The 15,318-nt window shown below is 37.2% G+C and overlaps 1 protein-coding gene across 1 annotated transcript in view; it reads right to left on the bottom strand.

Annotated features, from left to right (window-relative positions):
- Positions 1 to 544: 544 nt before the first annotated feature.
- The window catches only part of gab2 (GRB2-associated binding protein 2), a 242,690-nt gene continuing 227,916 nt past the window's right edge, over positions 545 to 15,318 (bottom strand). The window contains 1 exon segment of the mRNA XM_031791464.1: positions 545 to 5,487. Within this exon segment, the coding sequence (XP_031647324.1) occupies positions 5,341 to 5,487 (147 nt within the window). The 3' untranslated portion in view covers positions 545 to 5,340.

The raw sequence follows: 15,318 nt of genomic DNA on the forward strand, positions 1-15,318 counted from the left end.
GACTCAGGTCAGGGTGTGGGCCTCATTGGACAGACTGACTGACTCAGGTCAGGGAGTGGGCCTCATTGGACAGACTGACTGACTCAGGTCAGGGAGTGGGCCTCATTGGACAGACTGACTGACTCAGGTCAGGGAGTGGGCCTCATTGGACTAACTGAGCGAATCAGGTCAGGGAGTGGGCCTCCACGACCACTCTACATATCACAACGCAGGCTGACGTTTATTGCAATGAGTCTTTTCCTGGAGGCAGAACTGAGTGGTTTCCGCTAGATAAGCCAGCTGCAAAGTCAACATTGGCCTCTATTGTAAAAATGTATGAAAACAAAAAAATATGAGCTTTTTGGTCTTAATTTTAAGGTTAGATGTTAGGCATTAAGGTTCAGGTTTAAAATGAAGATTTTATGACTTGTGCGGCTGTTCCAGCCAGGTGACCACTCTGCAGAGCTGCCTCCAGCACAAGATCCATGATGAAAACTGCTAACCTGCTATTACAACCTACAACATACGTTGAACTACTTCCACTACCATACAAACACTTCAGTTGTTGTTTTTTTACACTTGACGATTTATTGATGTCCACAGTTTGAGTCTAATATAATACAGGAATAACGGTGTTATTTTGTGTATCCCCAATGTACCACATTTTACCATCACATTGGCATTGTTTGGCATATTGCTTCACAAAATAATCAAGACAACGTATTTGCATAAATTAATGTTAGTAGAGCCATTTTTTGTTTGTTTGTTTGTTTTGACACTTCTTTTTCAACTGAAAAACATGTAATAAATTAATACATTAATTCACAATCCAACAAATGGATTAAATGCTAGAAATCAGAAGAGCCAACATGTCCTCTACTTAATACCGTATGTCGACTCAGTAAGGGGCCCGCGTCCCAAATTACATCCTATTCTCTACAGTGCACCACTTCTGACCAGGGGCAACAGGGCTCGAGTCAAAAATAGCACACTATATATAGGGAATACGGGTGCCATTTGGGACACACAGGCCAGTAAAAAAGATAGACCCTATTGAGCAGCTTTTCTCTATTCCACTCAGTCAGGTCTGTATTATATAACTCTACAACAACACACAATCTACCACCCACGACACAACATACACAGCTCATTCACTTACATGTTACTCTCTCAACACAATACAATTACATTATCCATTTCACATCAGACAGAGAGGGTCCATCTGAGATAGCACCCTTAGTGTGACCTGGTCAACAGTAGTGGTCAACATGGGGATAGGGTGCTATTTCAGATGCAGACAGACAAAACAGAGAAACAACCCTTTTCAATCACTATCCATTCTTTGTGAATCACAGTTCACATAGCAAGGCCTTTTTTTAATCAGTGCTAGTCAACTACAGGTATCTGTGTAGATGTATGGATCACTAGTCAACTACAGGTCTCTGTGTAGATGTATGGATCACTAGTCAACTACAGGTTTCTCTCTGTGTAGAAGTATGAATCACTAGTCAACTACAGGTTTCTCTCTGTGTAGAAGTATGAATCACTAGTCAACTGCAGGTCTCTGTGTAGATGTATGGATCACTAGTCAACTACAGGTCTCTGTGTAGAAGTATGAATCACTAGTCAACTACAGGTCTCTCTGTGTAGAAGTATGAATCACTAGTCAACTACAGGTCTCTGTGTAGATGTATGGATCACTAGTCAACTACAGGTCTCTGTGTGTAGAAGTATGAATCACTAGTCAACTACAGGTCTCTGTGTAGATGTATGGATCACTAGTCAACTACAGGTCTCTCTGTGTAGGAGTATGAATCACTAGTCAACTACAGGTCTCTGTGTATAAGTATGAATCACTAGTCAACTACAGGTCTCTCTCTGTGTAGAATTATGAATCACTAGTCAACTACAGGTCTCTCTGTGTAGATGTATGGATCACTAGTCAACTACAGGTCTCTCTGTGTAGAAGCATGAATCACTAGTCAACTACAGGTCTCTCTGTGTAGATGTATGGATCACTAGTCAACTACAGGTCTCTCTGTGTAGAAGTATGAATCACTAGTCAACTACAGGTCTCTGTGTAGAAGTATGAATCACTAGTCAACTACAGGTCTCTCTCTGTGTAGAAGTATGAATCACTAGTCAACTACAGGTTTCTCTCTGTGTAGATGAATGGATCACTAGTCAACTACAGGTCTCTGTGTAGAAGTATGAATCACTAGTCAACTACAGGTCTCTCTGTGTAGAAGTATGAATCACTAGTCAACTACAGGTCTCTGTGTAGAAGTATGAATCACTAGTCAACTACAGGTCTCTGTGTAGAAGTATGAATCACTAGTCAACTACAGGTTTCTCTCTGTGTAGATGTATGGATCACTAGTCAACTACAGGTCTCTCTGTGTAGATGTATGGATCACTAGTCAACTACAGGTCTCTCTGTGTAGATGTATGGATCACTAGTCAACTACATGTCTCTCTCTGTGTAGAAGTATGGATCACAAAATTCAACCGTAAAAATTGGAGAGAAAAAATAACACACTTATTCCGCAAAGATCTGAGCCCAAATTATTCTGAGCCCCAACGTATTTGTATATTACCTCCCCCCAAACCCCACCCCCCTTGCCAGTAAAAAATAATAATAACAACAACAACAACAACAATAAGGATAGAAAAACATGAACATGTAACCATTAGCAACCATCAATAACACCATCGTCGATCTAATCAAAAGCAACCTTTGGCCGTACTGGTCGTCAATTCTTCAGTGCGTACCAAATGGCATCCTATTCACTATAGTGAACTACTTTAGACCAGGGCCTATAGTGAACTACTTTAGACCAGGGCCTATAGTGAACTACTTTAGACCAGGGCCTATAGTGCAGTACTTTAGACCAGGACCTAAAGGGAAATATATGGAATAGGTTGCCATTTGGGACAGAAAACCTTAAATAGTGATTTACCTTTTAGTGGTTCCAGCCCACAAAAGAAGTACTGGACATTCATTAATGTACACAAAATGAAATATTATTGCCAATCATATTTTGCCCCCACATTAAAGTGGTTATGAATGAATGTATTACTAACCTGTTAATATAATTATGTTTTTAAAAATAAGTGTATCCCTAGAATAAAACGACATTCTTTAATCAGAATTCATGAAATTATAATGTCCAGATTTGAGAATAATTGTAATGAATGCCACTGCTCTTCGTCTGTCGTTTTCTAATAAAGGCTGTGTCCCAAATCCTATTCCCAATATAGTGCACTCCTTTAGACCAGGGCCTATAGTGCACTACTTTAGACCAGGGCCCATAGTGCACTCCTTTAGACCAGGGCCTATAGTGAACTCCTTTAGACCAGGGCCCCTTAGAGTGCCATTTGGAATACATTACACTTTTCTAAAATGGCACCCAGATTTTGTTTTCTTAGTTAAAAAAAAAAGTTAGGTTATTGACGCCGTTTGGGATTTGGTTTTCACTTTGTTTCAAAATGAATGCTTTATCTCAGAATGAAAACTACAGTTAATTGTCAAAGACATCCGTTTAGAGGAAACGAACGTGGACACATTGACCTCTGACCTCTGTGTCCAACGTTATAACGACTCAGTAAATGTTCCTACTCGTCAACCTGTCTGTCAGTGCACATGTTCATGTAGGGTGTGTGTGTTTGTGAATGTGTCTACGTCTACGTGTGTGTTATAATGTTGTAGTGGAAACCTTTTCCTTACAGTGGATCCTTACAACGTTTCTCTCTTTGACGTCTCTAATTCTCTCGGGTCCATTAGAGAGAGAAAGAGAGAGAGTAGCTGAGGGGTTCCCCCAAGGAAAACTGTTCTAGTGTCGAGCATCAATGAACCAAACACAGATATTTCACACCATCTGTGTCTCAAATGGCACCCTTCTCCCATAGTGCACTACTTTAGACCAGGGCCTATAGTGTACTACTTTAGACCAGGGCCTATAGTGAACTACTTTAGACCAGGGCCTATAGTGCACTCCTTTAGACCAGGGCCCATAGTGAACTACTTTAGACCAGGGCTTATAGTGCACTCCTTTAGACCAGGGCCTATAGTGCACTCCTTTAGACCAGGGCCCATAGGGGAATAAGGGGTCATTTGGGACACACCCCTTTTTCACCATTATATGCAAATATAAACTAAATGAAATGAGATGCTGTCTCTTCTTTTACACGGTCTTCATTACTTCTTTCTGACATGTCTGAGCTTTCGTCTATAGTGTAAGAGCAGTCGCTGCAACCAGAGTCACCCCGTTAACGAAAGAACCAGTATTTATGGATGAATACATTATCTAAACGAGCTCGATCAACCGACAGCCATTTTGAAATTCTCATTAAGGCTCCTGGAGAGAATATTTTATTGTAAGGCTGTTATTTGGTCTCCTACACCAGACAAGCACGGCTAAGCTGAAAATACTGCCTGCAGTGCAGTGAAAATAACCTCTACGCTTGTTTCACTTCTGCAAGGCTCAGCTAAAATGGTTGACTGAAGTCAGAAAAGAATGGGAGAGCGAGCCTGACGAGCCCCCCCCCCCCCCACGCCCCATATCCTATCAAGCAAAATGAGGCTGCATCTGTAATAGAATATGCATTCCTGATACAATTCCACTGCCTGGTTGGGTGGTTAGATAACGATAGCAGTTTGACTGGCAGCAAATAGTTTTACAGCTAAACAGGAAGAAAACACACTCAACGTTGTGTTACAGTTAAAATGGCTGTAGAGAAGAACTAGAAGAGTTGTTCCCCAAATCTTGACAGACTCAGAGAAAAATCGAGAAGAAAGGTTACTGTACAGGTTAGTATTCGGGAAGGCAAGTTCCTATCACTCCAGTCCAGCTTTAACAGTCTCTTTAGGAAGAAAAGCTTTGGCAGGTTCAGGTTGGGTGTCTGTCCGCCTGCATCAAGCGTTGGCTGCACAGCACTGATGATCACCACAGAACACGGCTAGGCGTAGACTTTTTGTCTCCTCTTTTTGAGCCAAGTCCTCATTTCAGTCATCAACTCATTTAAATCCTCATTTCAGTCCTCAACTCATTTTAGTCCTCATTTCGGTCCTCAACTCATTTTAGTCCTCATTTCAGTCCTCAACTCATTTTAGTCCTCATTTCAGTCCTCAACTCATTTCAGTCCTCATTTCGGTCCTTATTTCGGTCATCAACTCATTTTAGTCCTCATTTCAGTCCTCAAGTAATTTTAGCCTGTCCAACAGAGGTAATCTGTGTCTCCGCCATCCATAAATGTTCCTTCACTCCTCAAACTGACTTCTGTCAGTAACAGTGTAACATCCTATAGGAGATGCTTGTCTTGACATGAGGTCAGAGCGCTGTGTCTTCCCCATGGTTACTGTCAGGACTTTACAGTCTTAGGGGCGGGGTCGGTGGACTGTCGGACGTCTGTCCACTCCTGCATGGTGTTCTGGAGGGCCTGCGTCTTCTCCTTGTCCACCTGGACATAATCCACCTTCTCATCAGACGTCACCGAGGACGTAGAGGGCTGGGGGAAGAGAAGAGGAGTCAAGAGGAGAGGAGAAGATTGGAGGGAGGAGAGTGGAGATGAGTGGAGAGGAGAATAGAGTAGAGTGGAGAGGAGTAGAGAGATGAGTGGAGAGGAGTCAAGAGTAGAGGAGAAGATTGGAGAGAGGAGAGTGGAGATGAGTGGAGAGGAGATTAGTGGAGAAGAGAGTGGAGAGGATATGAGTGGAAAGGAGAGGAGTAGAGAAGAAAGGAGAATGGAGGAGAGGAGATGAGAAGAGAACGGCATTAATATTAACAGCACAGAAACTGGATAAGAAAAGGACAAACTAAATAGAGTTTTTGAGGGTGGAGCATTTACACTATATTCATTTACACAATATATATATAAAGAATGATATGTACAGCAGCAGATAGAATGAGCTAAATCGAGAATGCAGTATTTAAAAACACACTACAAAACCCCATGGCAATTGTATTGAATATCAAAGTGCGGAAGATAAACATATATGTATATATGTACTGTATATGATGGTGTGTATAGACAGTAGTTATATAGGATGGTGTGTATAGACAGTAGTTATATAGGATGGTGTGTATAGACAGTAGTTATATAGGATGGTGTGTATAGACAGTAGTTATATAGGATGGTGTGTATAGACAGTAGTTATATAGGATGGTGTGTATAGACAGTAGTTATATAGGATGGTGTGTATAGACAGTAGTTATATAGGATGGTGTGTATAGACAGTAGTTATATAGGATGGTGTGTATAGACAGTAGTTATATAGGATGATGTGTATAGACAGTATAGACAGTAGTTATATAGGATGGTGTGTATAGACAGTAGTTATATAGGATGGTGTGTATAGACAGTAGTTATATAGGATGGTGTGTATAGACAGTAGTTATATAGGATGGTGTGTATAGACAGTAGTTATATAGGATGGTGTGTATAGACAGTAGTTATATAGGATGGTGTGTATAGACAGTAGTTATATAGGATGGTGTGTATAGACAGTAGTTATATAGGATGGTGTGTATAGACAGTATAGACAGTAGTTATATAGGATGGTGTGTATAGACAGTAGTTATATAGGATGGTGTGTATAGACAGTAGTTATATAGGATGGTGTGTATAGACAGTAGTTATATAGGATGGTGTGTATAGACAGTAGTTATATAGGATGGTGTGTATAGACAGTAGTTATATAGGATGGTGTGTATAGACAGTATAGACAGTAGTTATATAGGATGGTGTGTATAGACAGTAGTTATATAGGATGGTGTGTATAGACAGTATAGACAGTAGTTATATAGGATGGTGTGTATAGACAGTAGTTATATAGGATGGTGTGTATAGACAGTAGTTATATAGGATGGTGTGTATAGACAGTAGTTATATAGGATGGTGTGTATAGACAGTAGTTATATAGGATGGTGTGTATAGACAGTAGTTATATAGGATGGTGTGTATAGACAGTAGTTATATAGGATGGTGTGTATAGACAGTATAGACAGTAGTTATATAGGATGGTGTGTATAGACAGTAGTTATATAGGATGGTGTGTATAGACAGTAGTTATATAGGATGGTGTGTATAGACAGTAGTTATATAGGATGGTGTGTATAGACAGTAGTTATATAGGATGGTGTGTATAGACAGTATAGACAGTAGTTATATAGGATGGTGTGTATAGACAGTAGTTATATAGGATGGTGTGTATAGACAGTAGTTATATAGGATGGTGTGTATAGACAGTACAGACAGTAGTTATATAGGATGGTGTGTATAGACAGTATAGACAGTAGTTATATAGGATGGTGTGTATAGACAGTAGTTATATAGGATGGTGTGTATAGACAGTATAGACAGTAGTTATATAGGATGGTGTGTATAGACAGTAGTTATATAGGATGGTGTGTATAGACAGTATAGACAGTAGTTATATAGGATGGTGTGTATAGACAGTAGTTATATAGGATGGTGTGTATAGACAGTAGTTATATAGGATGGTGTGTATAGACAGTATAGACAGTAGTTATATAGGATGGTGTGTATAGACAGTATAGACAGTAGTTATATAGGATGGTGTGTATAGACAGTAGTTATATAGGATGGTGTGTATAGACAGTATAGACAGTAGTTATATAGGATGGTGTGTATAGACAGTAGTTATATATGATGGTGTGTATAGACAGTAGTTATATAGGATGGTGTGTATAGACAGTAGTTATATAGGATGGTGTGTATAGACAGTATAGACAGTAGTTATATAGGATGGTGTGTATAGACAGTAGTTATATAGGATGGTGTGTATAGACAGTAGTTATATAGGATGGTGTGTATAGACAGTAGTTATATAGGATGGTGTGTATAGACAGTAGTTATATAGGATGGTGTGTATAGACAGTAGTTATATAGGATGGTGTGTATAGACAGTAGTTATATAGGATGGTGTGTATAGACAGTATAAACAGTAGTTATATAGGATGGTGTGTATAGACAGTATAGACAGTAGTTATATAGGATGGTGTGTATAGACAGTATAGACAGTAGTTATATAGGGTGGTGTGTATAGACAGTAGTTATATAGGATGGTGTGTATAGACAGTATAGACAGTAGTTATATAGGATGGTGTGTATAGACAGTATAGACAGTAGTTATATAGGATGGTGTGTATAGACAGTATAGACAGTAGTTATATAGGATGGTGTGTATAGACAGTATAAACAGTAGTTATATAGGATGGTGTGTATAGACAGTATAGAAAGTAGTTATACAGGATGGTGTGTATAGACAGTATAGACAGTAGTTATATAGGATGGTGTGTATAGACAGTAGTTATATAGGATGGTGTGTATAGACAGTAGTTATATAGGATGGTGTGTATAGACAGTAGTTATATAGGATGGTGTGTATAGACAGTATAGACAGTAGTTATATAGGATGGTGTGTATAGCCAGTAGTTATATAGGATGGTGTGTATAGACAGTAGTTATATAGGATGGTGTGTATAGACAGTATAGACAGTAGTTACATAGGATGGTGTGTATAGACAGTAGTTATATAGGATGGTGTGTATAGACAGTAGTTATATAGGATGGTGTGTATAGCCAGTAGTTATATAGGATGGTGTGTATAGACAGTAGTTATATAGGATGGTGTGTATAGACAGTAGTTATATAGGATGGTGTGTATAGACAGTAGTTTATAGGATGGTGTGTATAGACAGTAGTTATATAGGATGGTGTGTATAGACAGTAGTTATATAGGATGGTGTGTATAGACGTTATTTATATAGGATGGTCTGTATAGACAGTAGTTATATAGGATGGTGTGTATAGACAGTAGTTATATAGGATGGTGTGTATAGACAGTAGTTATATAGGATGGTGTGTATAGACAGTAGTTATATATGATGGTGTGTATAGACAGTAGTTATATAGGATGGTGTGTATAGACAGTATAGACAGTAGTTATATAGGATGGTGTGTATAGACAGTACAGACAGTAGTTATATAGGATGGTGTGTATAGACAGTAGTTATATATGATGGTGTGTATAGACAGTAGTTATATAGGATGGTGTGTATAGACAGTATAGACAGTAGTTATATAGGATGGTGTGTATAGACAGTACAGACAGTAGTTATATAGGATGGTGTGTATAGACAGTAGTTATATAGGATGGTGTGTATAAGACAGTAGTTATATAGGATGGTGTGTATAGACAGTATAGACAGTAGTTATATAGGATGGTGTGTATAGACAGTATAGACAGTAGTTATATAGGATGGTGTGTATAGACAGTATAGACAGTAGTTATATAGGATGGTGTGTATAGACAGTAGTTATATAGGATGGTGTGTATAGACAGTAGTTATATAGGATGGTGTGTATAGACAGTAGTTATATAGGATGGTGTGTATAGACAGTATAGACAGTAGTTATATAGGATGGTGTGTATAGACAGTAGTTATATAGGATGGTGTGTATAGACAGTAGTTATATAGGATGGTGTGTATAGACAGTATAGACAGTAGTTATATAGGATGGTGTGTATAGACAGTAGTTATATAGGATGGTGTGTATAGATAGTAGTTATATAGGATGGTGTGTATAGCCAGTAGTTATATAGGATGGTGTGTATAGACAGTAGTTATATAGGATGGTGTGTATAGACAGTAGTTATATAGGATGGTGTGTATAGACAGTAGTTATATAGGATGGTGTGTATAGACAGTAGTTATATAGGATGGTGTGTATAGACACAGTAGTTTATATAGGATGGTGTGTATAGACAGTAGTTATATAGGATGGTGTGTATAGACAGATAGTTATATAGGATGGTGTGTATAGACAGTAGTTATATAGGATGGTGTGTATAGACAGTAGTTATATAGGATGGTCTGTATAGACAGTAGTTATATAGGATGGTGTGTATAGACAGTAGTTATATATGATGGTGTGTATAGACAGTAGTTATATAGGATGTGTTGTGTATAGACAGTATAGACAGTAGTTATATAGGATGGTGTGTATAGACAGTACAGACAGTAGTTATATAGGATGGTGTGTATAGACAGTAGTTATATATGATGGTGTGTATAGACAGTAGTTATATAGGATGGTGTGTATAGACAGTATAGACAGTAGTTATATAGGATGGTGTATAGGACCAAGTAAACAGACCAGTAGTTATATAGGATGGTGTGTATAGACAGTAGTTATATAGGATGGTGTGTATAGACAGTAGTTATATAGGATGGTGTGTATAGACAGTATAGACAGTAGTTATATAGGATGGTGTGTATAGACAGTATAGACAGTAGTTATATAGGATGGTGTGTATAGACAGTATAGACAGTAGTTATATAGGATGGTGTGTATAGACAGTATAGACAGTAGTTATATAGGATGGTGTGTATAGACAGTATAGACAGTAGTTATATAGGATGGTGTGTATAGCCAGTAGTTATATAGGATGGTGTGTATAGACAGTAGTTATATAGGATGGTGTGTATAGACAGTATAGACAGTAGTTATATAGGATGGTGTGTATAGACAGTAGTTATATAGGATGGTGTGTATAGACAGTAGTTATATAGGATGGTGTGTATAGACAGTACAGACAGTAGTTATATAGGATGGTGTGTATAGACAGTAGTTATATAGGATGGTGTGTATAGACAGTAGTTATATAGGATGGTGTGTATAGACAGTAGTTATATAGGATGGTGTGTATAGACAGTAGTTATATAGGATGGTGTGTATAGACAGTAGTTATATAGGATGGTGTGTATAGACAGTATAGACAGTAGTTATATAGGATGGTGTGTATAGACAGTATAGACAGTAGTTATATAGGATGGTGTGTATAGACAGTATAGACAGTAGTTATATAGGATGGTGTGTATAGCCAGTAGTTATATAGGATGGTGTGTATAGACAGTAGTTATATAGGATGGTGTGTATAGACAGTATAGACAGTAGTTATATAGGATGGTGTGTATAGACAGTAGTTATATAGGATGGTGTGTATAGACAGTAGTTATATAGGATGGTGTGTATAGACAGTATAGACAGTAGTTATATAGGATGGTGTGTATAGACAGTAGTTATATAGGATGGTGTGTATAGACAGTAGTTATATAGGATGGTGTGTATAGACAGTAGTTATATAGGATGGTGTGTATAGACAGTAGTTATATAGGATGGTGTGTATAGACAGTAGTTATATAGGATGGTGTGTATAGACAGTAGTTATATAGGATGGTGTGTATAGACAGTAGTTATATAGGATGGTGTGTATAGACAGTAGTTATATAGGATGGTGTGTATAGACAGTAGTTATATAGGATGGTGTGTATAGACAGTATAGACAGTAGTTATATAGGATGGTGTGTATAGACAGTAGTTATATAGGATGGTGTGTATAGACAGTAGTTATATAGGATGGTGTGTATAGACAGTAGTTATATAGGATGGTGTGTATAGACAGTAGTTATATAGGATGGTGTGTATAGACAGTATAGACAGTAGTTATATAGGATGGTGTGTATAGACAGTATAGACGGTAGTTATATAGGATGGTGTGTATAGACAGTAGTTATATAGGATGGTGTGTATAGACAGTAGTTATATAGGATGGTGTGTGTATAGATAGTAGTTATATAGGATGGTGTGTATAGACAGTAGTTATATAGGATGGTGTGTATAGACAGTAGTTATATAGGATGGTGTGTATAGACAGTATAGACAGTAGTTATATAGGATGGTGTGTATAGACAGTAGTTATATAGGATGGTGTGTATAGACAGTAGTTATATAGGATGGTGTGTATAGACAGTAGTTATATATGATGGTGTGTATAGACAGTAGTTATATATGATGGTGTGTATAGACAGTATAGACAGTAGTTATATAGGATGGTGTGTATAGACAGTAGTTATATAGGATGGTGTGTATAGACAGTAGTTATATAGGATGGTGTGTATAGACAGTATAGACAGTAGTTATATAGGATGGTGTGTATAGACAGTAGTTATATAGGATGGTGTGTATAGACAGTATAGACAGTAGTTATATAGGATGGTGTGTATAGACAGTAGTTATATAGGATGGTGTGTATAGACAGTATAGACAGTAGTTATATAGGATGGTGTGTATAGACAGTATAGACAGTAGTTATATAGGATGGTGTGTATAGACAGTATAGACAGTAGTTATATAGGATGGTGTGTATAGACAGTATAGACAGTAGTTATATAGGATGGTGTGTATAGACAGTATAGACAGTAGTTATATAGGATGGTGTGTATAGACAGTATAGACAGTAGTTATATAGGATGGTGTGTATAGACAGTAGTTATATAGGATGGTGTGTATAGACAGTAGTTATATAGGATGGTGTGTATAGACAGTATAGACAGTAGTTATATAGGATGGTGTGTATAGACAGTAGTTATATAGGATGGTGTGTATAGACAGTAGTTATATAGGATGGTGTGTATAGACAGTAGTTATATAGGATGGTGTGTATAGACAGTATAGACAGTAGTTATATAGGATGGTGTGTATAGACAGTATAGACAGTAGTTATATAGGATGGTGTGTATAGACATTATAGACAGTAGATATATAGGATGGTGTGTATAGACATTATAGACAGTAGATATATAGGAAGGTGTGTATAGACAGTATAGACAGTAGTTATATAGGATGGTGTGTATAGACAGTATAGACAGTAGTTATATAGGATGGTGTGTATAGACAGTAGTTATACAGGATGGTGTGTATAGACATTATAGACAGTAGTTATATAGGATGGTGTGTATAGACAGTATAGACAGTAGATATATAGGATGGTGTGTATAGACAGTATAGACAGTAGTTATATAGGATGGTGTGTATAGACAGTATAGACAGTAGTTATATATGATGGTGTGTATAGACAGTAGTTATATAGGATGGTGTGTATAGACAGTAGTTATATAGGATGGTGTGTATAGACAGTAGTTATATAGGATGGTGTGTATAGACAGTATAGACAGTAGTTATATAGGATGGTGTGTATAGACAGTAGTTATATAGGATGGTGTGTATAGACAGTAGTTATATAGGATGGTGTGTATAGACAGTAGTTATATAGGATGGTGTGTATAGACAGTAGTTATATAGGATGGTGTGTATAGACAGTATAGACAGTAGTTATATAGGATGGTGTGTATAGACAGTATAGACAGTAGTTATATAGGATGGTGTGTATAGACAGTATAGACAGTAGTTATATAGGATGGTGTGTATAGACAGTAGTTATATAGGATGGTGTGTATAGACAGTAGTTATATAGGATGGTGTGTGTATAGATAGTAGTTATATAGGATGGTGTGTATAGACAGTAGTTATATAGGATGGTGTGTATAGACAGTAGTTATATAGGATGGTGTGTATAGACAGTATAGACAGTAGTTATATAGGATGGTGTGTATAGACAGTAGTTATATAGGATGGTGTGTATAGACAGTAGTTATATAGGATGGTGTGTATAGACAGTAGTTATATAGGATGGTGTGTATAGACAGTAGTTATATAGGATGGTGTGTATAGACAGTATAGACAGTAGTTATATAGGATGGTGTGTATAGACAGTAGTTATATAGGATGGTGTGTATAGACAGTAGTTATATAGGATGGTGTGTATAGACAGTATAGACAGTAGTTATATAGGATGGTGTGTATAGACAGTAGTTATATAGGATGGTGTGTATAGACAGTAGTTATATAGGATGGTGTGTATAGACAGTATAGACAGTAGTTATATAGGATGGTGTGTATAGACAGTATAGACAGTAGTTATATAGGATGGTGTGTATAGACAGTAGTTATATAGGATGGTGTGTATAGACAGTATAGACAGTAGTTATATATGGTGTGTATAGACAGTATAGACAGTAGTTATATAGGATGGTGTGTATAGACAGTATAGACAGTAGTTATATAGGATGGTGTGTATAGACAGTATAGACAGTAGTTATATAGGATGGTGTGTATAGACAGTATAGACAGTAGTTATATATGATGGTGTGTATAGACAGTATAGACAGTAGTTATATAGGATGGTGTGTATAGACAGTAGTTATATAGGATGGTGTGTATAGACAGTAGTTATATAGGATGGTGTGTATAGACAGTATAGACAGTAGTTATATAGGATGGTGTGTATAGACAGTAGTTATATAGGATGGTGTGTATAGACAGTAGTTATATGGGATGGTGTGTATAGACAGTAGTTATATAGGATGGTGTGTATAGACAGTATAAACAGTAGTTATATAGGATGGTGTGTATAGACAGTATAGACAGTAGATATATAGGATGGTGTGTATAGACATTATAGACAGTAGATATATAGGATGGTGTGTATAGACATTATAGACAGTAGATATATAGGATGGTGTGTATAGACAGTATAGACAGTAGTTATATAGGATGGTGTGTATAGACAGTATAGACAGTAGTTATATAGGATGGTGTGTATAGACAGTAGTTATACAGGATGGTGTGTATAGACATTATAGACAGTAGTTATATAGGATGGTGTGTATAGACAGTATAGACAGTAGATATATAGGATGGTGTGTATAGACAGTATAGACAGTAGTTATATAGGATGGTGTGTATAGACAGTATAGACAGTAGTTATATATAATGGTGTGTATAGACAGTATAGACAGTAGTTATATAGGATGGTGTGTATAGACAGTATAGACAGTAGTTATATAGGATGGTGTGTATAGACAGTATAGACAGTAGTTATATAGGATGGTGTGTATAGACAGTATAGACAGTAGTTATATAGGATGGTGTGTATAGACAGTATAGACAGTAGTTATATAGGATGGTGTGTATAGACAGTATAGACAGTAGTTATATAGGATGGTGTGTATAGACAGTATAGACAGTAGTTATATAGGATGGTGTGTATAGACAGTATAGACAGTAGTTATATATGATGGTGTGTATAGACAGTATAGACAGTAGTTATACAGGATGGTGTGTATAGACAGTAGTTTTATAGGATGGTGTGTATAGCCAGTAGTTATATAGGATGGTGTGTATAGACAGTAGTTATATAGGATGGTGTGTATAGACAGTATAGACAGTAGTTATATATGATGGTGTGTATAGACAGTATAGACAGTAGTTATATAGGATGGTGTGTATAGACAGTATAGACAGTAGTTATATAGGATGGTGTGTATAGACAGTATAGACAGTAGTTATATAGGATGGTGTGTATAGACAGTATAGACAGTAGTTATATATGATGGTGTGTATAGACAGTAT

Source organism: Oncorhynchus kisutch, linkage group LG15, assembly GCF_002021735.2.
Source record: "Oncorhynchus kisutch isolate 150728-3 linkage group LG15, Okis_V2, whole genome shotgun sequence".
NCBI lineage: Eukaryota > Metazoa > Chordata > Actinopteri > Salmoniformes > Salmonidae > Oncorhynchus > Oncorhynchus kisutch.